Source organism: Schistocerca nitens, chromosome 2 (assembly GCF_023898315.1).
Source record: "Schistocerca nitens isolate TAMUIC-IGC-003100 chromosome 2, iqSchNite1.1, whole genome shotgun sequence".
Taxonomy (NCBI): Eukaryota; Metazoa; Arthropoda; class Insecta; order Orthoptera; family Acrididae; genus Schistocerca; species Schistocerca nitens.
In genome coordinates, this window is record NC_064615.1 from 701150429 (window position 1) to 701176160 (window position 25732).

The 25732-nt window shown below is 37.9% G+C and overlaps 1 protein-coding gene across 1 annotated transcript in view; it reads left to right on the top strand.

Moving 5' to 3' along the window:
* Positions 1–16155, top strand: part of LOC126235270 (telomerase reverse transcriptase-like) — a 186903-nt gene extending 170748 nt beyond the window's left edge. The window contains exons 9-10 of the mRNA XM_049943999.1: positions 15742–15967; positions 16110–16155. Coding sequence (XP_049799956.1) covers positions 15742–15967; positions 16110–16155 — 272 coding nt within the window. The remainder of the gene's footprint in view (positions 1–15741; positions 15968–16109) is intronic.
* The last annotated feature ends 9577 nt before the right edge of the window (positions 16156–25732 follow it).

Genomic DNA, 25732 nt, shown 5'->3' on the forward strand with positions numbered 1-25732 from the left:
GTGCACACTCACTGGGGTCTGGAAAGCGTCCTATAATCTATCAAAGCCTGATAGCATGTTAGGAAATCATTCCCCAGGATGATATCAAAATCCCGTCTGCATTTCCTCACTACTTCCATATCAAAGACGTACATTTTACCTTCAGTGTGCAGTTCTGTTGTAAAAGTTCCTGCAGGAATAATCATTTCATCTCAGAGTCCACCTATATTATAGTGTGGTGATTTTAGCACACACTTGTCAGTTTTAGAAACAAAAAGGACACTAATCTGAGCTCCGGTATCTACTGGAATTTTGACAGTCTTCCCTCTGAGCCACCTCAGTGGGTTATCCCCTTTGTATAGGGTTCATGTATTCCATAGGGGGGCGAGGGTGGGTAGCAGAACCTGCCCCATGCTCATTTCTCCATAGAGTAGTATCCTGTTTTTTTTTTTCCTGTTCTTCTTGGGGAAATTTGGTCACTTATTTTGTGAATAATGATCCTGTTTGTGTCCAACAGTATGGCATTTCTTACAATAGGAAGCCCAGCAGTGCTCGGCCGTATGGTTGGGCTTCCCGCATCTATGGCAATCAGTGTCATTAACAAACATGTGTTGCACTTCACTTGTGCTCATGGGGGCGGATACAAATCATCCCGCTTCCTCACGTAATGGAGCAAATGTGACTGCTTCATGCAAGGATGTGGGGGAGGTTACCTTTACCTCACTCCCTATATGTGGATTGATTCCGCGTTTGAATACATCAATTGCTCTTGCTTCAGCTCCTTCAATTAACACTTCATTGTGTGTATATTATACCTTCCAAAGGTGTATGTGCAACAAGATACTGCCCTAATTCTGTCCACAATTGCTTCAAAGTCCTCCTCGCTTTTCTGTCTAAGGGTGGATAACCAATCACAGTAATAACTAACCCCATGCTTGTCAGAGTAGCACTCTGCTAACCTGCTTGCTGAGAATTCAAAAGTGGGTGCTTTCCATAGCACGTCTACAAATTCAACATTAGTTTGCACATTGCCTGAAAGCTTCAGCTGTAACAAAAAATGGTCTGGCCATGCGCATATGCACCTCATGTTCCTAACGTTTTTCTGATACATTTTCGCCTGCCTTTCCAGCAAAAGAAGGTACAAAAGTTATTGCTGGAAGTGTGTTAACTATATCTGGTACTAATTTTTCTGTTTCAACTTTAGGGGCTCTTGAATTGCCCGCAGTTGCCACATTTTTGGCAGCTCTGGTTCATGTTCACAAGTTATCAAGATAAGTCATTCCTGTAGCTCTATTTTATCAAGTGACAGGGTATTTATCTGCTGTTGCAGTAAAGTAATGTGATCAGGCTCATTCGGGGCTGCAGTTGCAGCATCGGGAGCTGATTCGGTCGTCTCTGCTGGTTGACAAGGACGTAAATCAGGCATGGTTACAAAACAGGCTGAGACCAAATGGATGTACACAAAAGAAGGTCTCGCTCTATTCTAGGCGATGAAAATATCCCTTGTTAACTAGCAGAATGCATTGCAACGACACTTAACATCACATGGAAGCATAGGCTGCAGCGCATGGAGGTGGCGGCAGCATCTGCATCGGGGGTGGTGAAGGCGACAGCGACAGCTGCGAGAGGCAGCTGCCCCATTGCAGCACATAGTGGCGGCGCACTATGCGGCATGGCCTGCAGTGACTCTTTTACTGCCAGCACTTACCCTGGCGTGGGATGCTATGTAGTGGCGCGTGGCCAACAAGTGCACTCACATGTTTGATTGGACCATCATGGTCTAACAAGTTGTCATGCATGCCCGAAGGTGCGTCTAGCACAAAAAGTGTACACACAAAGATAAGCAGGCCACAGTGGCCACCGCTAGGCATCGGTATGGTTGTCAGCACATAAGATCAGCAGGAAAACATTTATTCAGATTGAACTGTGGGAAAGATCCCACTTTCGGACATCTGTTCGTACATGTCAGTATGGTAGCAGGTGGGCATCCAGGGTGTTTTTCCTACACATAAAATGATAAATGATAGGATTCAGGGAAAAATGTGTTTTATTCCCAAGAACTACCACTAAGGAATACAATGTTCATGAAAACTGGCTACAGCCACGGAGTGAACTGCACGAGCATTTTGCCCTCAATAGGAAGGACTGGTGGATACATCCAGATGGTGAGGAAGCTGTCAGGCAAGAGAGCGACCTGCTGTTGTGGCCGCTGCCTCGCTGACCCTCTTGCGTACCTCACTTACCAGCACGCAACCTCCCATTGGCAGGTTTGTGGCAGAAAGTTGGCATCTCTCAGTCAGCAATACCGTGGTCGTGCCCCTAGCCCAGTGTAATAGCAGGGGAGCCAGCCATAAGTACTGCAGAGAAATTTACGTAAATGCTCATGCCACTGCCTGAGGCTAACTTAAAATGATGGAAGTAGACTGCAATAAAAATTTTCACCATTTTTACCCGTTACCATGTACAGAACATGTAGAGCAGGCTGTTTTAGCTTGAGTGCCTGGAGTTTGGCAGTCTGGAGCTGGTGGTCTGAGGTAGACAGGGAGGGCCTACACCTCACATGTGGGCTGTCATGTAGCTGACCTGTAGCCTACAAGATGTTTACCTTAGCTGAGAGCTTAAGGGCAGGAGTGGGCAAATGACTCATGCACGCAACCAAACGGCATCACCTTCTGGATAGCCTATATTACCTGTGTCTGGCAGGCAGGCTGGTAATCCTTGGTGTTTGTGCATCATGGACAGCTTTGCAACAGCCCGATGTGAAGGAACTGTGGCTCAAGTTTTGAAAAAAAATGATTGACCAAGCACTACATAGATATGTACCTAGTAAAACAATGAATGATGGAAGGAGACCCTCCATATATACAGTCTCAGCCAAAAATTTATATATAAAAACAAAGATGCTGTGACTTACCAAATGAGAAAGTGCTGGTAGATAGACACAATAAAAAACACACACACAAATTTTAAGCTTTCGCAATCCAAGGTTGCTTCATCAGGAAAGAGGGAAGGAGAGGGAAAGACGAAAGGATGTGGGTTTTAAGGGAGAGAGTAAGGAGTCATTCCAATCCCGGGGGCGGAAAACTTACCTTAGTGGGAAAAAAGGACAGGTATACACTTGCGTGCACACACACACACACACACACACACACACACACACACACATCCATCTGCACATATACAGACACAGGCAGACATATGTAATCCAACAGAATTTACATATGTCTGCCTGTGGAAACATTCCACGTGGGAAAAATATATATAAAAAACAAAGAAGCTGTGACTTACTAAACATATATAACAACAACAATAGCATAATACGTATTAAAAAAATCATAGAGGGCTTTAGGTAGATAGATAGAGACTAAATGAAATGCATTTGGCTGTCCATATGGCAATGCATGAAGCCTTCAACAGCTACCGTGGCAGAACCTCATCAAAGGACTTGTCACAAAATCCAAAGAAATTCTGATGTTGTGTAAAGATTGTTAGTGGCACCAAAGTTAAGTGTCCAGACAGTGATGGATAACACATTAACTGAAACTGGCAGAACAAAACTCCATGAACTGATGGAATCCCTATTAGATTCTATACAGAATTTGTGACTAATTTATCTCCCCTTTTAACCATAATATTCCGTAGATACTTTGGACAGCGAAATGTGCTTAGTAGTTGGAACAACGAAATGTGCTCAGTAGTTGGAGGAAAGCACAGGGTGCAACCATCCACTAGAAGGGTAGCAGAAGTGATCCATAAAACTACCATACAATGTCATTGACATCCATCTGTTGTAGCTTCTTAGAACATAGTCTGGGTTCAAATGTAATGAGGTGTCTCAAACAGAATAATGCCACCGCCCCCCTTCCTCCCCCACCACATATCAACCAGAATGGGTTCCAAAAACATCCATTATGTGAAACCTAATTTGCAATTTTTTTTCACATTACATGCTGAAAGCCATGGATCAAGGCAATCAGGTAAATGGAGGGGGAAAGTATTTGATGTAGTACCACACCAGTGTTTCTTAACAAAAGGTTGTTGTGGTCTTCAGTCCAAAGTCAGGTTTGATGCAGCCCTTCACACCACTCTAAACTATACAAGCTTCTTCATCTCCAAATAACCACAGAAACCTCCTTACTGTACTCATCCCAACGTCTCCCTCTACAATTCTCCAGTTTTTACTAAATTAATAATTCCATCATGCAACAGGATGTTTCCTACATTTAGTTGTGTCAAAAACATTTTCTCTTGGATTTGCTTTAGTATCTCCTCATTAGCTATTCTGTCTACCCGTCTAATCTTCAGCATTCTTCTGTAGCACCGTATTTAAAAAGCTTTTGTCTTCATCTTGTCTTAACATTTTATTGTCCATGTTTCACTTCTCTGCAAGGTTACACTTCATCAGACAAATGCCTTAAGAAAATACTTCCTAACACTAAAATTTAAATTAGATGTTAACAAATTCCTCTTTCTCAGGAGTACTTTCCATGCTTTAGCCAGTCTGCATTTATATCCTCTCTACTTTGGCCACCACAGTTATTTTTCTGTCCAACTGCAAAATTCATCTGCTACTTCCAGTGCCTGGTTTGCTTACCTAATTCCTTTGACATCATCTGATCTGAGTATATTTCATTGCCCTTATTTTACTTTTTCATCATCAGATCCCAAAGTTCTTGTTTCTTCTCCCTGAACTTTAATTTCCTATCCAAATTCTTCTTGATTTCCTTTATTGCTTATTCAGTGACAGATTGAACATCATTGAAGGTACCCTACAACCCTGTCTCACTCCCTTCTCAACAAAGGCTTCCTTTACATGTCCTTCAACTGTCATCTGGTTCCTGTACAAGTTGTAGATAACATTTTGCTCTCTGTATTTCATCCCTGCTACCTTCAGAATTCTGAAATGTGTGTTCCAGTTAATACTGTCAAAATCTTGCTCTAAAGCTACAAATGGTTTTAACATAAGTTTGCCTTTCTTTAATCTGTCTTCTAAGATAAGATGTAGGTTCAAAACTGGCTCACATGTTCCTAGATTTCACCATAGCCCAAACTGAGTTTCCCCCATGTCAGCTTCTACAAGTTTTTCCAGTCTTCTGTAAATAATTTGTGTTGGTATTTTGCAGCCATGATGCGCATAACTGATTGTTTGGTAGTATTCACAACTGTGAGCACCTGCCTTCTTCAGAATTTGAATTATTACATTCTTCCTGAAGTCTGAGGGTATTTCATTTGTCTCATATTTTGCACATCAGATGGATTAGTTTTGTCATGGCTGGTTCTCCCAAGGATCACTGGCAGTATTCTTTGAATAGATTATAAAGTCATTGAAGCACAAGCTAGTAAGACCTTGTCCAAGAATATTGGTAGCTGAAACAAGTCAGTTCAAATACACACTTAACTTCACAGTTTACACATCATCTTGTAGGAATCCATCAGATAAACTCTTCACCTAGTTCAGTCCATAATGAAAGTCGCCATTCTCAACAATCACTCATTCTAATGACAATTGTAGTTCAAGCCCCCTTCCAACCACAACACAATCCAATCAAAATATCCATTAATTGGAATTACAAAAGCCTCCTACCAACTGCTACACAATCTGATCAAAATATCCATTAACCTGAATTACAAAAATCACTTGATAGTTTTTAGACATCAACATTACTAAGTTCCCACGAATACTGACACATGCTCTCACAAACAAATTGCACATTCCTATTGTGTGAGTGCATATTGGGAGCAGACTCGACATAGGTATTACATGTTAGTTAGCTTGACCAGGACTTGGAGCAGACTTCCGTTTTGAGTGAAGGATGGCATATGAGCAGATTTATTTCAGAAACTACACAATCATTTGAAAAAGGCTATATTAGATTTTACTGTTCAGGATGGACTATAAGTATTGATAAAAATTTGGTTTCTGAAGAATGTAGTGGTTTAGGAATTTAGAAAAGTTTATGGAATCATTTTATGCATTTTTGTTAGGAATAACTGACTTATGAAAATGAATGCCTTATTGAGAATTACAATAAATTATTCAGAATCTTAATTAATGACTTAATAAATTAGTGAAATATGTAATCTTGTGCAAAAAATTAAGAATAATGGTAAAGGTTGGAATATAACAAGTGTAGGGGCAAAATTTGCAATGGAAAATATAGCTGTTTCTGAAACTAGATATTAATTATCTCATAAATAAATTATATTCACAGAACTTGAAACACATTATTTGAAAGTTGAACTGACAATCTTTATAACTTGTGCTGTCACTGTGCTTAGAAATACATGTTACATCATAAGATTTTCCATATTACAAAAATAAGACAGGATTTTGAAGAATTGTTAATACAGCATAACATGAAAGTGACAATAACTGCACCAACAAGAGTGACTTCACAAAGTGAGACAATTATTGACAACATAATTACTAATATGTGTAACTATGAGTCACATGCAGTTCAGACAGAAATATCTGATCATCATGGACAACTAATCAGCTTTTGCAGAAGTAATGACACAGTATCAGAACCAAAACAAACAACCAAAGAAATTAGGATCATCAGTGAACAAAATATCAACATCTTTAGAACAATGTTAAGTAAGGAAACCTGGAATGAAACCCTACAGGCCCAGAGTGTAAATGAAAAATATGATGCATTTATTTCAACAATTAAGTACCATTTTAATGTAGCTTTTCCCAAAGTAAAGAGACAAGAAAGGCATCAAGATCAAGCACAGTGGATTACGAGTGAAATACTAGAATAGCGAAGGAAGCTTCAGGACGTGAGACGGATGGGCGAAGCTGAAAACTATAAAATGTTAAAAAAGAAGTATAGAAAAACAATAAGAGAAGCGAAAGCAAGAGCAATTGACACCACTATAGCGAACTCAAAAAACAAGGCAAAGGCAGCTTGGAATGCAATCAATGCTGAAAGAAAGGAAAAAGATGGGTCAAACAAAGAAGAAGGTATTAGGTCAATTAAAGTAGACAACACAGTGGTCACAGATGGTATGGAAATAGCAAACATACTGAATAATAACTATATCAGTGTAGTAGAAAACCTAAAATTGGAAAGAAATAGTCAAAAACAGAAGGGTATTAAGGTACCAGAAAGATCATGCAGTACTATGTTCTTAAGACCAGTCACGGAAGATGAATTGCGGAAAACTATACAGAAACTGAAGTCCAAGAAATCAGCTGGTGATGATGAAATATCAAATCATGTAATAAAGCTGGTATGTGAGGAGATAATAACACCACTGCTGAACATAGCAAACTGTTCTTTCAGAGATGCAATTTTTCCAGAAAAACTGAAGATAACGAAGGTAGTGCCAGTGTACAAGAAAGGGTGTAAGGATGATCCCAACAACTACAGACCAGTTTCACTGATATCAGGTTTCTCAAAAATCCTAGATATGCTTATGTATACCAGATTAGTTAACTATTTGGACAAACATAACATTCTCATGACCTCACAACATGGTTTCAGAAAGGGTAAATCTACAGAATCAGCAATTGTCAGTCTAACAGAATACATTTTACAGTCCTTAGATGAGAAAAAGGTTGTCTCTGCAATGTTTCTGGATCTTTCAAAGGCATTTGACACCATTGACCATGAAATGCTGATACAAAAATTAAGCAACTATGGCATTCGGGGGCAACCAGGTGAATGGATAAAATCATACTTGTGCAACCGCAAGCAGTATGTATCATTAGGAAACTCGTACCAATCAGAAACCAAATCCATCAAATATGGAGTGCCGCAGGGTTCGGTAATGGGGCCATTGTTATTTAATGTATTTGTTAATGATATAGGTGTTGAGGAGGAAGAAAAGAAAATATTGTATTCTGATGACATGACAATACTAAATAGTGACCAAAATATGGAACAGCTTGAGAGAAGAGCATACATATCTGCAAATGTCACAGCTCAATGGCTGTTGGAAAATGAACTGGTCATAAATCTAAAAAAGACTATGTATGCAGTGTTTAAAAACAAGGAAAAGGCTGTAGACATGGATTTAGAGGTTGATGGAACAAGGCTGGAAGAAGTAGATTCTGCTAGATTCTTAGGTATTCTTTTGGATAGTGAACTGAAATGGAAAAAACATATTAATAATGTCTGTAAGAAACTGAGCTCTGTCATATTCTTAATGATGCAGCTATCACAGTATTCAGACAAGAACCTTCTGTGTACAGTGTATCATGGACTTTTCGAACCATACTTACAGTATGGAGTGACTGTGTGGGGAAACTCAAACAAACAAGAGACAAAACGAGTGTTCACATTACAAAAAAAAGCAATTAGGACCATTTTAAGAAGAAAGACCTCTGAAACATGCAGAAACTGTTTCAAGAATTTAGGTATCTTAACTTTTTCATCGTTGTATATACACAAAACAATAATGTACATCACAAAAGGTAGTGAGGACTGGATTACAAATGCTGGTGCACACACCCACAATACAAGAAAGAAGAATGAAGTACGGAGCATACCCCACCGACTGGCAATGCTAGAAAAAGGACCCCAGTACTCTGGTATCAGACTACTTAGAAGTCTGCCCAAAACCCTGCAAGATAATGTACTTCACAATGACTTTGCAAAGAAACTTAAAGACTATCTCATTGAAAAAGAGTTTTACAGTGTTGCAGAATATTTATGCCATTAAATTTGTATATATTGTTACTCATTATCAGTGATGTAAAAATGTAAGCTAAAGGTGTAGAAAAATAAGTGATAAAGAATTTTAATACTTTGACATGTCCTATATTACACGTACATTTACTGTACACAATGTAATCTTACAGGATCAAATAAAATTCAGTTCAATTCAATTCAATTCAATGAGGTGGAATTTTCAATTAGTTTTAAATTTTAACTCACTGATTTCCCAGTTAAAATAAGTGCAGCATTGGGATCAGCAAACCAAAAATATCACCTTGAATAATGAATCCAAGGGGGAAACAGTTTAATTGGTGTTTTGGAATGTTCAAACATGTCCCTCATGTATACTAATATGAAAAAGGACAAGATTTGAGAAATAAGCAAAGGTAAAAAGAGAAAATTTGTGTTAACAGGAGGTGAGGTCATAACAGGTGGAGTAGTTGCAACTTGCTATGTCATGAAGTGTCGTCTACTCCTGGAATCTTGTTTCTGTTCTTTCAGTGCTCTGTCAAATTCTTCTCACAGTATCACACCTCCCTTCACAAAGTTCCTCATCTCATTCTTTATCGTCATCCCCAAGTTTGCTTCCCTAATATAGACCCTCTATATATTCATTCAGCCTTTCTCTCCTTGTTTAGTACTGGCTTGCCATCTGAGTTCTTGATATTCGTACAGCTGCTTCTCTTTTCTCCTTCATCATCATGCCAGTGAACATTGCTGATTACTGCACCTTATAGAGCGTTTTCCACCCAAAGGGCAAGAGTGTGTCTTGAACATCTGTTCACTCCTCCACCATATTTTGACAAGGCTATTGGCAGAATAAAAGTGACTCCTCAGACTACAACTCTTTGGCCACCATAGACAATGTTTATTATCTAAAATCTAAGAAGTGGCTGGGATCAAACTCTGGAGTTGAACTCAGCTATGGATTAGTCCTCAATGATGCTACTTGTAGAACACCAATCCACTGATGTTTAAAATCCATTACCAGTAATGTCATTCACTCCTCGTGTCTCTCCTAACATCCTTGCATGTGCAGTAAATATTTGTGTCTGCTGGATTCATCACTTATTCCAGCCAATATAAGCTAATGTGACAATCAGATAGGGCTTTTTCATTACATGTCAGTGTAGTACAGGAGCTACCACCATAATTGCTCTTTTGATTTGAAAGCCTTTGTTGTTTTCATGTAAATAGGAGAGCTCTGAACTGCTAGCTGTTGGCTAGGAGACAGTTCAGTGCTCCTTTGATGGAGGTAATATGTAGAAACAGGTGTAGTGAAGGGGAAAGTAAATAAGAACATGACTTCTTCAATCAAACTATGTGCTGGTTCATTGGCTTTTTCATGCCTACAAAATCAGGAGTAATAGAGTTTTGTTTCCCCCTGACCAATTTTAAGTACAGACATAACATTATTTTGTTGTCGCAATAACCAGAGGACCATGCAGTGGCATTTGTGGAATGCCACAAGAACTACTCTAAGCACAAACTACTCAGAAGCACAGGGAACTGGTCATGTGATTCACACCAACACCGCTAGATCTGTAACCCTTCATCTTGACCTCCCAACACTCTTTACCTCTCTTGACTGCTACCAGCCCCCACTCCCTGCCATGCCCCCTGCTTTTCCCCCCATCCACTGTCACTTCCCGGCCTCTGCTACTCCCCCTGCCCCTCCTGCACCCCCATCCCCTGTGCTGCCCCTACCCCTTATCTAACCATTTTTACACAATCTCTAAATCTATGGAAATGTCTGTCTTTCCTCACTCTCTTTCTGTACTTTGTTCACCTTCTCTGCAGCACCAGTCCTCTGTGCCGTGCCAACTGTCACTTTTCCCCTCTCCCATAGCCAAATGAAATTCATTCACTATCCCATCCCAATTCCCTGTATCCCTGATTCTTTTCCTCCTGTTCTCCTGACCTACACTCTTCCTCTTCTCCTGACCAACTAACTCCATCATCAATTGACAGTTTCCCCTCACCTTCTTCCCTGACCATCTCTCTGACTCTCAGGTCCTAATCATTCTCCTTGCTCACTTCCCTAACTTGTGCATTGAGACAGTGCATCGTACAGCACTGTACTTTCATTCAGGAGATTCAAGTCTTCACCCAGACATCCAGATTTAGGTTTTCTGTGAATTTTATGAATCAGGTATGGTTCCTTTGACATATTCTATTTTCTTTTCTTGAAACAATAGCTGAAAAAGCATTTCAAAGTGCAGTTACAAGTTTGGGCTAGCCAGCCAGTTCGTTACTTATATGTTCCATACTCATTTAAATGTGTTCCATGGATCATTTGAACAATTCTTTAATTGAAATGATGTGGAATGAGGCAGTTTACAGCTCTTCGTGCTACATGATTATTATTAACATTAATGAAGACTTTAGGTTAGATTTAAAACTTGCTTTGACACATGTCAGACATTTTTGATACTGGAAAAAGGATCAAACATTTTTATTGGTGCATGTTGAACTCCTTTCTGAGCCACTGACAGCTTTAAAATGAGGGAAAAAGGACATTTTTCCTCTAGTGTCATAGGTTTGTACATTACTGTTCTCCTTAAATTGTTTATGATGAATTTCATTAGTGATTATATGTATTGTAATGGTGCAGTTAATATACTCAAATCCTTGAAGAGGTAGCTACAAGATGACAATAGGTGACTATCACATATTATTCTTACTGCTCACTCTTGTGCAATCAGTACTTTCTCTCTAAGTGATGAGTTACCCCACAAAATTGTTCCGTGAGAAATTAGTGAATGGAAATATGCAAAATATGTCAGGAGTTGGTTTGTTTGTTTCCAAGACCAGCAGTTATACAATAGCAAAAATACTTAGACTTAATCATTAGAAAAGCTCAGTAATATGCTTCTTCCAGTTCTAGTTTTCATCACTACGTACACCCAAAAATTTGGAACATTCTACCCTGTTCACATGTATTGTTTCAACAGTGTTGAATGTAGCATATTTTCTCATAATTTATGTATAATCCGTTTTCAGAGAACCACTTAATAATTCTTCGTAAACTGTCATTAACAGTGTCTTCTGTTACCTCCTCTATAGGATTTCTTGTAACACTAGCCTTTTCATTGTGGCTTCACCTGCATATGTGTTCAAAACATATATTGAACACACCTCCTCCTCCCTCTCTCTGTGTCCACCCCATCTTCGCATCTCTCTCCCCTCCTCCCCTCCTCTTTGTCCATTTCTTCCTCCTTCTTGCTCTGTCCATCCCCTCCTTTATCCATCTCCACCTGTCCTCAACCAAGTTTATCAGCACATGTTGCCCTTGCAATACATTTCAGTAAAACAGGCTGATACTACTCCCACAAGTTACCTATCTTGCAGGTGAGCATATTTCTCAGGGCCTAGAAAACGATTTCTTGCCCCTGATATGTAGGCTGCCCTGCAAAGCAATTCAGTTTGGCAGGCCAGTAGTGTTCCCACACAATATGACTGTCATGCAGGGCAGCCTGTACACCAGAGGCTGGAAAAACACGATTTTGGCCATGCGTCCACACCCACTGCAGCTAGGAGGTTGTAAACCCCACAGTACTGATAATCTTGAGGCCTGCTGTTTTTGTGCCAAATTTGTTTAAATAGATCCTGAGGTTTGGGAGGAGATGCCAGACATACACACATACACTCCACTTTATGTGTATGAAAGACTGCAAAAGGTGCAAGTTCTGCTTGTTGGATGATAAGTGGAAGTCACTCACATATATAAGGAACAAGAGTGGAGCCAAAATTGAACCTGCAGAATTCCCTTTGTGATTTCTCTACTTTTCCATCAGTGTCTGAATTATTCCATGCAACTTTTTGCGTTCTGTTTGTTAAGTAGGATCGAAACTAGTTGTGCATAAAGCCATCAATTCCATTAAGTTTTTCCTACAGTGTAACATAATCTGCACAATCAACTGTCTTGGAAAGATCACAAAATACACCAGCTGTGAACATTTTGTTATTTAAAGCTTTTAATATTTGGGGAATAGAATGTGTAAATAGTATTCTTAGTTTGGTAATTCCTCTGGAATCCACACTGTGATATGCTAAGTAAACTGTTTCTACTTATAATGTGAGACTTCTGTTAGGTATATTACTTTTTGGAATATTTTAGGAAAATGTGTCAATAGAGAGATTGGACAACAATTATGTAAGTCTTTCTTGTCATGTTTCTCATAAAGATGCATAACTATCACATATTTTAACCAGTCTAGAAAAATTCCCTTGGCCTGTGATGCGTTACATATGTTATGAAAGACATTACTTATTAAATTAGAAGAACTTTCAGAATCCTCTTTGAAATTCTATCAATGCCATATGAGTCTTTTCATAATACTATTAATTTCTGTGAAGAACATTTGTGTCACTTCTAATTGCTTAAAGTTTTGTGGAGTGACATTTTTAGTATCTCCTCTTGCTACTTCAACTGAACCATTAAATCATACTTTTACAGCTACATTGAAAAAGTGATTGTAAAAAGTATTTGCAACTTGCGAATTATCAGCAACAACATTCTCATTTAATTTAGTTATTATAGTATCCTGTACACAGACTTGCCGTCCGTCCTGTCTGCCATTTGACAATTCCCTTGTAGTTTTAATCTCATTATCTGCATTATTAATTTGTCTGGATGTACATATTCTTGGTCCGCAGCTCGTGGTCTTGCGGTAGCATTCTCGCTTCCTGCGCACAGGCTCCAGGGTTTGATTCCCTGCAGGGTCAGGGATTTTTCCTGCCTCAAGATGGCTGGGTGTCATTGTGTTATCTTCATATCATCATTCATCCCCATTATAGTTGGAGGAAGGCAATGGCAAACCACCTCCACTAGGACCTTGCATAGTATGGCGGTGCAGGTCTCCCGCATTGTCCCCTACGCTTCTCAGAGTATGGGACCTCATCATCATCATCATCATCATCACATATTTTTGATGTTTTAATGACTTCCCTTACAATATAACAGAATTTTTGTGGTATGCAAGGAATGTCTGTCCTTCCTCCTCTTACCCAAGATTTTAATTTCCTTCGTTATCAACCACTGACTTGCTTTTTTAAAATGTATTTCCTGGGTAGGTTTTTAGGAAAGCTACTTTCAGATATTGACACAAATTTGCTATGTTACTAGTGGTCATCGTCAGACTGCATAAAGACAAAAAAACGGGACAGCAGGAACCATTATAGAACCTGTAAGATCTGCCAAGCATCTGTCTATGTATTTGTCAACATAAGTACAGGCAGTGGTAGGTAGTGGTCAAGGTTTTATAGGCAGAATGTAATTGACTCTCTATCTGTTCATATATGTCTCTCTCAATAGAGAGAACAGCCACTTCGGCAGATTCTATAGTTACGCTCCCACAAGAACGTTATCGGATTAAAGCAATAATTAGTTGCATATTGTATTCATATGTAGAAAGAATGTGAGATGTACAATGATATCTACATGGTATTAACTATTTCTAATAACAGTGAATAATCATCTTTAAAAAGAAAAGTGGAGTCTGTATGTTCTGTAATAGACAAGTCTAACTATCAACTCATAGCTTTGCTTAAAGTTTTTTCTAGGCTGATATCTTCTCTAATATCACCACAAGGCAAGTTTTAGTAGTAAGCCCTTGTTTTTTGCTAAAGCCTCTATTATTAATTACAAAGCAGTTGCAAGATAGAATATAGTGTAAGGTAAGCTCTATTATTTCATCAACACACTATATGATGTAATAAATTTTCTTTAATGAGTCCTTTTATTTCTTCAGTCTAAAGATTTTCAATATGTATGGTTCAAAGAATAGCCTTTTCCTGAGACTGATACATCTTTCAGTTCATGAATGTTTGGCAAGTCCATTTTTAATGGTTTAAGTGGTGTTTGATTGCAAAGTGGGTTTTTTCAAACCCCCCCCCCTCCCTCCCTCTCTCTCTCTCTCTCTCTCTCTCTCTCTCTCTCTCTCTCTCTCTCTCTCTCTCTCTCTCTCTTTCTTTCTCTCTGCATCTCACACACTCATTCTTGTCTACGCAGGAAGAAGAATCACTTATTGCATTGTTGACTGAAGGAAAATGTCATATGCTGTATCGGACTTCAGAAGGAATCAATCTGAACCTTGATTTGAGTTTAATGCCTTGTCATTAACGAACAGCAAAAGTTCAATTTGAACAAGGTCAGAGAAGAAATTGGCCATTGCTCTTTTCAAAGAAATGATCCCCGCATTCACCTAAAGACATTTGCATTAGCTACAGAAAAATTAAATCTGGTTGGATAGTTGAGGATGTGAATCCTGTTCCTTCCAAATGAGAGTACATTGCATTAACCATTACACTACTTAGCTGGATTTCTTGTTTCAGGAAAAATGGGGTAATAATTTTTGTTTCATTGCGTCATGAATTATAGGAAAGCCGAAAAATGATGTAGCAAAAGGAGTCCCCTCACGATGTTAATTAAAGAATTTGCATATTTAGAATAAACAACAATGTATGTTAAGAGATTTTTGGCTGCATCTTGATTGTAGGTCATGTGTAATTACACTTTTGTTATTAAAGTTGGAAGTAAAATAGTTTTAGGAAGAAATAGAATATATTGGAATGTGACTTAGAAAGAACAAGAAAAAAGTCTTAGAATGATTTTTTTTTGGTGTACTTTATAAGTCTCTTATTTTCAAATACTGGGTGATTTTCATAGTCTTTACAAGCTTTCTAAACATTGACGTTTTTCCCTATTTCCTCCTTAGTTTGTTACTATCCATTTTGAATGCTGAAGTTTCAATATGTATTTCATACAAATGCTGTAAGACACCAAGTTTATCCCATTTTCAAACATGTTTTCCTTACACATCAGCATTAATATCTGGTAATGACTCTTGTGTTTTTATACTTAGATTGCTGGTCTGTCTGAACGTTTTTAGGGTTGTGATGATATCCTTCTATTGTCACTTGTCAATTAAGAAGTGTTCATGTTATTGTTGAGAGTCTTGATTATTTACCACATAATGTTTATCTCTAAAATGTCATAATTGCCAGTAATGTAGCTGATAAGATTTACACTGCTAATATCTTATGACATGATATTTTATGTGTTGTGAGTGATCCACAATGTGGCCTGTTTCAGTGTCATTGAATATAAAAATAATTTCATTGGTCATGTATGTGGCATTTTACATGCTGCTGCCCAGTAAAGAAGACCTTCAGATAGTCCTGGGAAAGATAAAGAGATTGATGACAAGATTGTCACACCAGATATCAGAAGATGTGAGAGAAGACCTAGCTATTGTTTTGAGTGAAAACATACCAAGGCCCTTTCAAGCAAACCTGGAAATTAAGCGCAAAGTTAAAATGTAAGTATAGTACAAAACACTGAAAACATTTTGTATTTTGTGGAAGATATGTTTTGATTCAAGTAAATGAATTGGTATCAGGAACAGTTTTTAACTAATTATGGTGTTTTGTGCAGTATAAATAGCAACATTTTTGTTTCAGGTATCTTAAAATATTAAAAATGCCTGTTTCTGTTACTGCTCATTAAGCAGTATGACCAAGGAGAAAATGGTCTTCATATGAAACCGTGAAAATATTCTAATTATTGTATTTAAAGTTAAATCATTATTTGGTTCATATATAGTTTTTGTACAATAGGTTTTGGTCCAAATGGTACTGGCATTAAGTGGAATACAGATGGATATATCTAGGAACCTTTACTTGAGGAAGGTGCATTATCTTCAAACAGGCTGACACATGATCTTCTGGGTCCTTTACATAGACTGTAAGCCATGATGGTTTCATGACTTACCTTCTTCCAGGGTTATATTACTGATTTCTGTGTCATTTAATATAAGAAACGTACAAAACAAACTATATTGCCCAGTTATTCTCTACTGTGCACAATCTATTATGTGGAATAAAACATATCAAGATGGTGGATAATGTAAATTGCATCCTTGTTAGTACCACAAATGGAAGCATTAATAGTGAGAAAAATGTGTTAATGTGTTAAGAAATGCAGCATTTATTGTGATCTTAGTGCATTCAGTGTTGTGTTATGTTATTGCTCAATGAGCAGGAAGACTGAAGGTGGAACCAGTTTCTTCCACTAACAGATGGTTATTTCAGTACTGTTCACTATATACAAGTGTCCATTTGAAGATTTTTGCTAAACAAATTACCTTGGCAAGCTTTTACATTTACAAAATACGTTTGTCATAGTGACAGAAACGTAATCTTAGTTATGGTGTTTTGTGCAGTATAAATAGCAACATTTTTTGTTTCAGGTATCTTAAAATATTAAAAATGCCTGTTTCTGTTACTGCTCATTAAGCAGTATGACCAAGGAGAAAATGGTCTTCATATGAAACCGTGAAAATATTCTAATTATTGTATTTAAAGTTAAATGATTATTTGGTTCATATATAGTTTTTGTACAATAGGTTTTGGTCCAAATGGTACTGGCATTAAGTGGAATACAGATGGATATATCTAGGAACCTTTAGTTGAGGAAGGTGCATTATCTTCAAACAGGCTGACACATGATCTTCTGGGTCCTTTACATAGACTGTAAGCCATGATGGTTTCATGACTTACCTTCTTCCAGGGTTATATTACTGATTTCTGTGTCATTTAATATAAGAAACGTACAAAACAAACTATATTGCCCAGTTATTCTCTACTGTGCACAATCTATTATGTGGAATAAAACATATCAAGATGGTGGATAATGTAAATTGCATCCTTGTTAGTACCACAAATGGAAGCATTAATAGTGAGAAAAATGTGTTAATGTGTTAAGAAATGCAGCATTTATTGTGATCTTAGTGCATTCAGTGTTGTGTTATGTTATTGCTCAATGAGCAGGAAGACTGAAGGTGGAACCAGTTTCTTCCACTAACAGATGGTTATTTCAGTACTGTTCACTATATACAAGTGTCCATTTGAAGATTTTTGCTAAACAAATTACCTTGGCAAGCTTTTACATTTACAAAATACGTTTGTCATAGTGACAGAAACGTAATCTTAGTTACATTGACATTATCATTGTGCAAGAAATAAATATTAAAAGTAATATACAATAATTGTATGCAGTGTACATTTGCTACAAAATTTTTTTATATGTCTTTAAGGTAACAATAACGTCACATACTCTGTAGCAATAACAGTAATTAGTTTTATAGAATCTATGTACAAAAAATTCCTACAAAAGATAGTATACCATAATAATGACATTGTGCAGCGGACATTTGTTACAAAATAAAAGTTTGTATGTCTTTAATGTGAATAGAACCTCACATACTCAGTAACAATGCTGTATTGAAATCGTCATTAAGACTCTATTTACAAGTGATTCATAGTCATATATAATATTAATGATTACAATAACCTGCTCAATCGCAGTAGTAATGTTACTTTCAACTGTACATTAAGTATTACCGGGTAATTCCTTAATAGATTCCATACAACGTTCTCTAATACGAGTTTTAGTAAAGTCCGAATCAGTATTTTAACTTCACAGTCACATAAGTAATTTCACAATAGTTTGACAATATAAACCTTTCATTAATAATCAGTCTTCAAATAGTTATAACAATAAGGTTGTCACAGTACAAACAATCCCTAAGATTTCACAATCGTAAAAATCAGTTCTGTCCAAAAATTAGTGTTGAAAAGCTTCACATCTTTCTACCATATAGGTAGTCTTCTAAACCTTGCATAATTAGATCCTTATTACAATCAGTCGTGTCAGTATCTATTCAGTACAATTATCAAAAAAGTTGTTTACCTATCAGAGGACAGTTACAGAGATATCTTAGAAAAATAAGAAAAATATTTAGAACAGAAAGATGAATAGACAGAGAACTCAGAAAGGAAGAATGAGTTCTACAGAGCTCAAGGGTACGGGGCACCAACGCCACATGGTGCGTCAATTAACGAATAACCAACCCTTTACCCCATAATTTTTTTGTGTAGACCACAAGGGTAATCTGTTATCAAGTGTTGAAATAATGTCAATAATGGAAATTATTTGTGAGAAAAAGAGGAAACAAAGTTATTTAAATAAGCGATAGACAGAAACAATAAAGAGGATAATAATTACTGTAGCTGAAAATAATGGTACACCAAAAACATGATTGTTGTGGAAACAAAAACACAGTAATGTTATATTAACGTAGAATGAAAATAATATCACACTTAAGGAACGGGCATTAAGAATGGACAAAACACTGAGCTCAGCCAAGTAGAGGTACTGTCATTTTTCGGAAAATAATGGTGTGACAAATCAAAAGTGTGTATAAATAGAAGAATATATGTATTGTAAGTGGCAACATAATTAGCGTTACAAAGCACAAAAAAAACATTGTTTAAAAGATCCATAATAGGTCTAGCATAAACAAAAAAAAAAAAAAAAGCATTCAGAGAAAGTACGGAACTAACTGTAATAAATGTAACATGTCAACTTCAGACAATAAAGCAAAAATAGCAGGCCAACACAAAACAAAAATTTTTGCTGAAAGCATAGAACCTTAATCCTGGAATAGGTAACACTACCAGAAAATAAAAGTGTAGAGACACATAAAGTAAAGCATAGCACAAGTGATAAACAATGAGATAGTAACAGATGTTTATATCTTTACTTGAAAAGAGAAAAAGGCAACATAGAAGGTAGCACAGAGACATCATAAAAGGTAAGAATTATTATACTTGTGGTGCTATAGGTATGAGAGAAAAAATGATTAAAGAATGCTTGTAGCATGTCATGAAGTAAGTCCTAGTGGATCCTCAACACAGAGTCCGAAAACAATCCCAAATGGACTCTAGTAATCCCAAGTCATCATATTATTTCATTAATGGCATCTGAAAAATAGTTGAAAATTAATAAACAGTATATCATCGTAGACAAAATGTTAAGTTTCCAGAAAAGAGTATTTGCTTATTATAAACGGAAAAGGTCAGAAATGAAAGTTACGGCAGTGAAGAGAACTGGATAGTAGCATAAAACATCTGTGGAAGTGTTGCTTGTATCGTCCCAACGTACCCCGTCATGATACTACCTGAATATTTTATTGTCCATGGTAACGAGAACATTATTAAACCATCTCAAATGGGAACATAAAATGAAGGTATTCTGGCAAAGGTAAATTCTGTTAAACTTGGTACATCATAAAATAGTTGCTACTTGTTCTTAAAAGCTGCGGAGAAAATTAATTATTAAATGGTATTAAAGTAACAGAGGTGATCATCCAACAAAAAATAGGAGCAAAGATATCATGTAGAAAGTATCAAAATCAATTTGATGACCGAAATTCGCTACTGTAATGTCAACTTCAAACGCCAGTATGAAAAGAGTTTCACAGAAAACATTAATTTAATTCATCAGCAATCTACTGAAATAATCCCAGGTTATTACAATAAGCAAGAAACGTATAAGGCTCAGGAAAGAAAGCAGGTAACACTACTAAGCTGTCTCCAGAAAAAGATGTCTCCGAACTCAAGTCTTTTATCATATTGCCAGAACAGAACACAGGTGGTGTTATTTGGAGCTTTTACATGGGGAAATATTCTGAATGTTTGAACGCTGGAAAAGAAATGCACGCAACATAGGCCGAACAATGTGAAAAAAAGTTCTGTCCTACTAATGTTGCTTTTTGGGGCTACGAGTGGAAATATACCTGGATGGCCGACCGCCTGCTGTGAGCGGAATTCGTATGGCACAGGCCTAACGACATGAAAAAGGTCTGTCCCGCCAGCGGTACGTGTTGTATCCACTGTTAGAGGTATAATCGGTGGCCTACCGCCAGCTGTGACAGGAATTTGTGCGACACAGGCCCTAATGAGGGTTTCAGGCTTCCGCCACAGAGGCGCTACACATCCGCAAACAATGCCCGGGACAGGGAGAAATAATATAAATAAAATAGCTGGACGTACGTAGCTGGGATTTACTGTAATAAACCGAAGTAGTGAAACCCAAAATATTCTCAAAGAAAACAGTAGTGTCTATTCAATGAAATGTTTGCAGTTTGTGAAACTATGTACACCATGTGATTTTTGTGTACATAAGGTTTGGGTGTCAAGTGCATTAGGATGTGCTATACGGACCACTCGATATAGACCATTATATAACAGAAAGTTTTATAACATAGATTGCGAGCTTTGTGGGATAGCTTGTGGGAGCAGACCAGAACTTTGTCTCCTACTTGAAAAGAAATATTCCTCTTTGGTGACTTCAATTGGCGCAGCCATTGGTCAGCAGCTCGCTTAATACAGGGTAATTCAAAAAGAATACCACAACTTTAGGAATTTAAAACTCTGCAACGACAAAAGGCAGAGCTAAGCACTATCTGTCGGCGAATTAAGGGAGCTATAAAGTTTGATTTAGTTGTACATTTGTTCGCTTGAGGCGCTGTTGACTAGGCGTCAGCGTCAGTTGACGCTAAGATGGCGACCACTCAACAGAAAGCTTTTTGTGTTATTGAGTACGGCAGAAGTGAATCGACGACAGTTGTTCAGCGTGCATTTCGAACGTAGTATGGTGTTAAACCCCCTGATAGGTGGTGTATTAAACGTTGGTATAAACAGTTTACAGAGAATGGGTGTTTGTGCAAAGGGAAAAGTTCTGGACGGCCGAGAACGAGTGATGAAAATGTAGCACGCATCCAGCAAGCATTTGTTCGCAGCCCAGGAAAATCGACTCGCAGAGCTAGCAGAGAGCTGCAAATTCCACAATCAACTGTATGGAGAGTCCTACGAAAAAGGTTAGTTATGAAACCTTATCGTCTGAAATTGGTTCAAGCACTGTCTGCAGCTGATAAGATTAAAAGAATCGATTTCTGTGATTTTATCCTTGCTCAAATGGAAACAGATGAATCTTTCGTTTCAAAGATTGTGTTTAGTGATGAAGCAACTTTCCACACTAACGGGAAAGTCAACCGTCACAATGTCTGTATATGGGGCACTGAGAATCCGCGGGAAACAACTCAGTATGAACGTGACTCGCCTAAGGTGAACGTTTTCTGTGTCATTTCAGCCAATAAAGTTTTTGGTCCCTTTTTCTTCGAACTGTAACTGGACTACAGTATCTGGAGATGTTAGAGAATTGGCTGTTCCCTCAGCTCGAACACGAAGCACAACAATTCATATTTCAGCAGGATGGAGCGCCACCACATTGGCACTTATCTGTCCGTAACAACCTGAACGTCAACTACCCGAGGCGATGGATCGGCCGCCAGGCAGCCCGTGACAGAGCACTTCATCACTGGCCTCCAAGAAGCCCTGATCTTACCCCCTGCGATTTTTTCTTATGGGGTATGTTAAGGATATGGTGTTTCGGCCACCTCTCCCAGCCACCATTGATGATTTGAAACGAGAAATAACAGCAGCTATCCAAACTGTTACGCCTGATATGCTACAGAGAGTGTGGAACGAGTTGGAGTATCGGGTTGATATTGCTCGAGTGTCTGGAGGGGGCCATATTGAACATCTCTGAACTTGTTTTTGAGTGAAAAAAAACCTTTTTAAATACTCTTTGTAATGATGTACAACAGAAGGTTATATTATGTTTCTTTCATTAAATACACATTTTTAAAGTTGTGGTATTCTTTTTGAATCACCCTGTATTTTGTAATGCAATTTGAATAATCTCATGATGTCATAGGCAGCGAGACTGCGGGAAACGTATGCTTTCTTTAATCCTGTCAGCCAGATGTTGATTCTTTAAAACAAGACGTGGAGACAACTTTGTGGAAGTATTTAGTAATGAATTTATTACATCCTGAAACATGTGAAGGTATTTGTCCCAATCATTATGTTTTACATGACAAAAGATCTTAAACAATTTCACTAATTCCTTCATTAACCTTCCTTCGGGATTCGATGAAGCATGGTATCAGGAGATAAAAATGGGGGAAATTTTGTGAGTCTGAAGAGTACGTCGCCAAGTGCGCGAATGGAACTGCGGCCCATTGTCGGAGATTACTGACACTACATGACCCACTTGTTTCAGAAAATGTTTAGTAAAAGCACGTGAAACAGTGCAGGCCATAGCTTTACGTAATGGGGTGAAAGTGACGAATTTTGAAGTTAATTCCACACAGACAAAAACATAGGCATAACCTTTGTTTGTAGTAGGAATTGGGACAAATAAATCAGTGGCCGCTAGTTGACGAAGACGTAAAGGGATGATGGGGAATGTCTGAGCAGCAAAGAATACAGTGGGTGGTTTTGCCTTTTGACAAAGTCTGCATTTTGAGAGGACGATCCGCCGCGAACTGTACTGGTCTAGCGTGACAGCCATGCGTAGAAGGGGATACCTCAGTGCTTTCTGCTTATTATTTGCTTATTGTTCGGTGGCTAGTAGCTAATTTCACTTTTCATGTTGGGAAGTTTCCGCGTTTTTTTCAGTAAGTATGTTTTCATAAACGCAGAAAAAAAACTTTCCTCTCCAGTTGACTTTCTTTTATACTAGCTGTTTATGAAAGCATTTTTTCTTTTGATTACTTCGTATTACAGAAATGAAATTGAGCTAAGAGGCGTCTTAATTCAGGCATACAGCGAAGAAAGGTGTCTATATGACCAGCTGTATCATAATATGGTACGTTGCCAATCGTTTCTTTCTGAGTAATATGTGTATAACGTTACATGGTGACTTTCGATTTGTGTCATAATGCCTTAGCTTACGAAAGTTAATTTTTGATTTAATTGCATCTCTTGTTTTATTTCAGCATGCCAGAATAGAGAAACGCAGTGATGGCGAGAGAGTCCGTGCAGTTTCGACCAGTGCGACAGACGGGGACTGAAAAAATTGAGTAGCACATTGCACATTGCATTCCCTTTTCCAAACTTGGACAAATAACACAAGTGTACCTTTAAGTATTGGTCCTTTAAAGTGTTGCAAATTGCAGTGCATACACCCACAAGAACTTTTGAAATGGTGGGCTGTGCTATTCTGTGGCTAAAAACCAGACTTAAAAAATACCCCAGTCGCCTAGAAACGTAGTGTTACAACCAGGCTGCAACATAACAGGGCGTGTACTGGTATTTTATCACTGATCTTGGTTCGTAAAATCACAAAACATATAAACATATGATTTAATTCTTACTTTTGAGAAGGTGAGATAGCGTCCCTCATGACTGTGTCACACATGCTAATTCCATTTTCTAACATATACAGCAGCTTCTCATAACGGGCCATGCCCATCCTCACAAAGTTCCGTAATTCTTGCAGATCTTCGGGCCTCAGTTCTTTCGCAAGCACCATAATCCCCTGCCTTCGTTCCTTCTTCCCAGCCAGCGTCGAACTCAACAATGTCTGCCTTTACGTTTTCGTCATCGTTCAGCCCGAAGAATTACTGTCACTGCCAGGGCAATAGCTCCAAAGACAAGTGGGTCCCCCATATGCAAAATTCAAATTTAGATGTACATGTACCCGTGTAACCAAATTTCATAATATAAAACTAACTGTTGAGTCTGTAATTCAGACCAGTAGTAACCTACATAATATAATAACAATTACTTAATAAATAATGATAAAAAAATTTCTTATTAAAAAGAAACTGTGAGCTGACATAAGTAATTTGAATGAATGACGGTCCCCCTTGTGTTAGAACGAACGACTTTACAAGAGATCAGACGGTTCTATTCGCGTTTCGCGTGTTATCACAGTCTGTTGCGCATATGCGCCAGGTGTATCCCACGCGGGGTGTAATAGGTCTATGTAAACCAGCCTATAGTTACAGATATGCACTCTTGGGGCGCTGATGCGTAGGTGTACAGTTTACGCGCATCGTGTAGTAGAAGCCTTAGACGGCAGCTTATGCGTGATTGGCCCCGACGGGTGCAGGGTCGCACATGCGTCTAATTGTCAAGCATAAAGTAGTCTTAATCACACTATTGTTTGATATAAAGTGCTGACTATCAAAATGATTCTCACAGTAATAATAATAACCTCGTGTGGCTCAAGAGCGTGGTGCAAGTCTTGCGATTGGACGCCACGTTGGCGAGTTGCGCGTCCCATTCTCACAGTACAAAAATGAAATGCCCAAGAAAAATTACGCAAAACACTCGCTAGAACAATTGAAGTGAAAATTGAACTCCTGAGTCTGCGTCACGACATCACCAAAGACTAAGCCAATAACATTGTTTCGGTCACGTTGATCAAAAGTCTTTCAAGATAGAACATTCGGAGCCACATTTTTAACACAGAAAGGTACCATATTATCTCAAGGGGGAAAAATAAATTTAAATTAAATATCGATAGTATTTATTGAATTATTTTTATTGTAATTGTCTTTTACCATGGCTTTGTATTTGATATATTCTTTGATGGGTTGAATTTTAAACTAGCCCCCTGTTATTTAATCCCTTCTCTGGCAGCCTTTAACAGTACTGCTGTATCAGTGCTCAGGCGATTTCGGTTGTCTGTTTTTATGTTTTTAAGATCGCTGAATTTCCTTGCGACAGTTGCTTTTGAAAATGGCAGCACAAGCAATAAGCAGATGGCGATTTTTAAATTTGGAAACATACATTGTCCGTGCCGTTTTTGCAACTAAACACTTTTCCCCAAAAACTTTCGACATCATCACCTGCATCAAGGTCAGGTTGAGCAAAATCTTGCATAGCGTGAGCCCTCCACTCGTCATCTATTTTTGTATTTCCTCAAGCTTTTCGAGCAAGGGAAATCGCTTCACTATAGGCATCATTGTCCTATTTTTTTAATTGTTGAGCTTTTGTGGGATCTACAACAGATATAAAAAATAGAGCATCTCTAAAGTCTTAACAATGTCCGACGTTATATCAATACTAAAACATTGGCACGTTTTATACAAATCTGTAATTGCTGAAAGGGGTTAATTTTCAACTTTTTCCAAATTTCCCATACTCTCTGCAGCCTTCACAACAACTATATTCTCAATACCCACGAAATTTGCTGTATTTCTGAATTCAGTGTATAAAACAGGTAATTTGCAGGTAGCTGGCAATGTTTTCAAAAGGATTTTTTTTGTTTTTTTTTGTTTAAATCTGCGAAGAAGTCAGGTTTCTGATTGAAACACGATATTGAAATCTGTTAGCAATGAAAGTACATAGGACATAAATTACAAATATACCATAATAAAACTGTT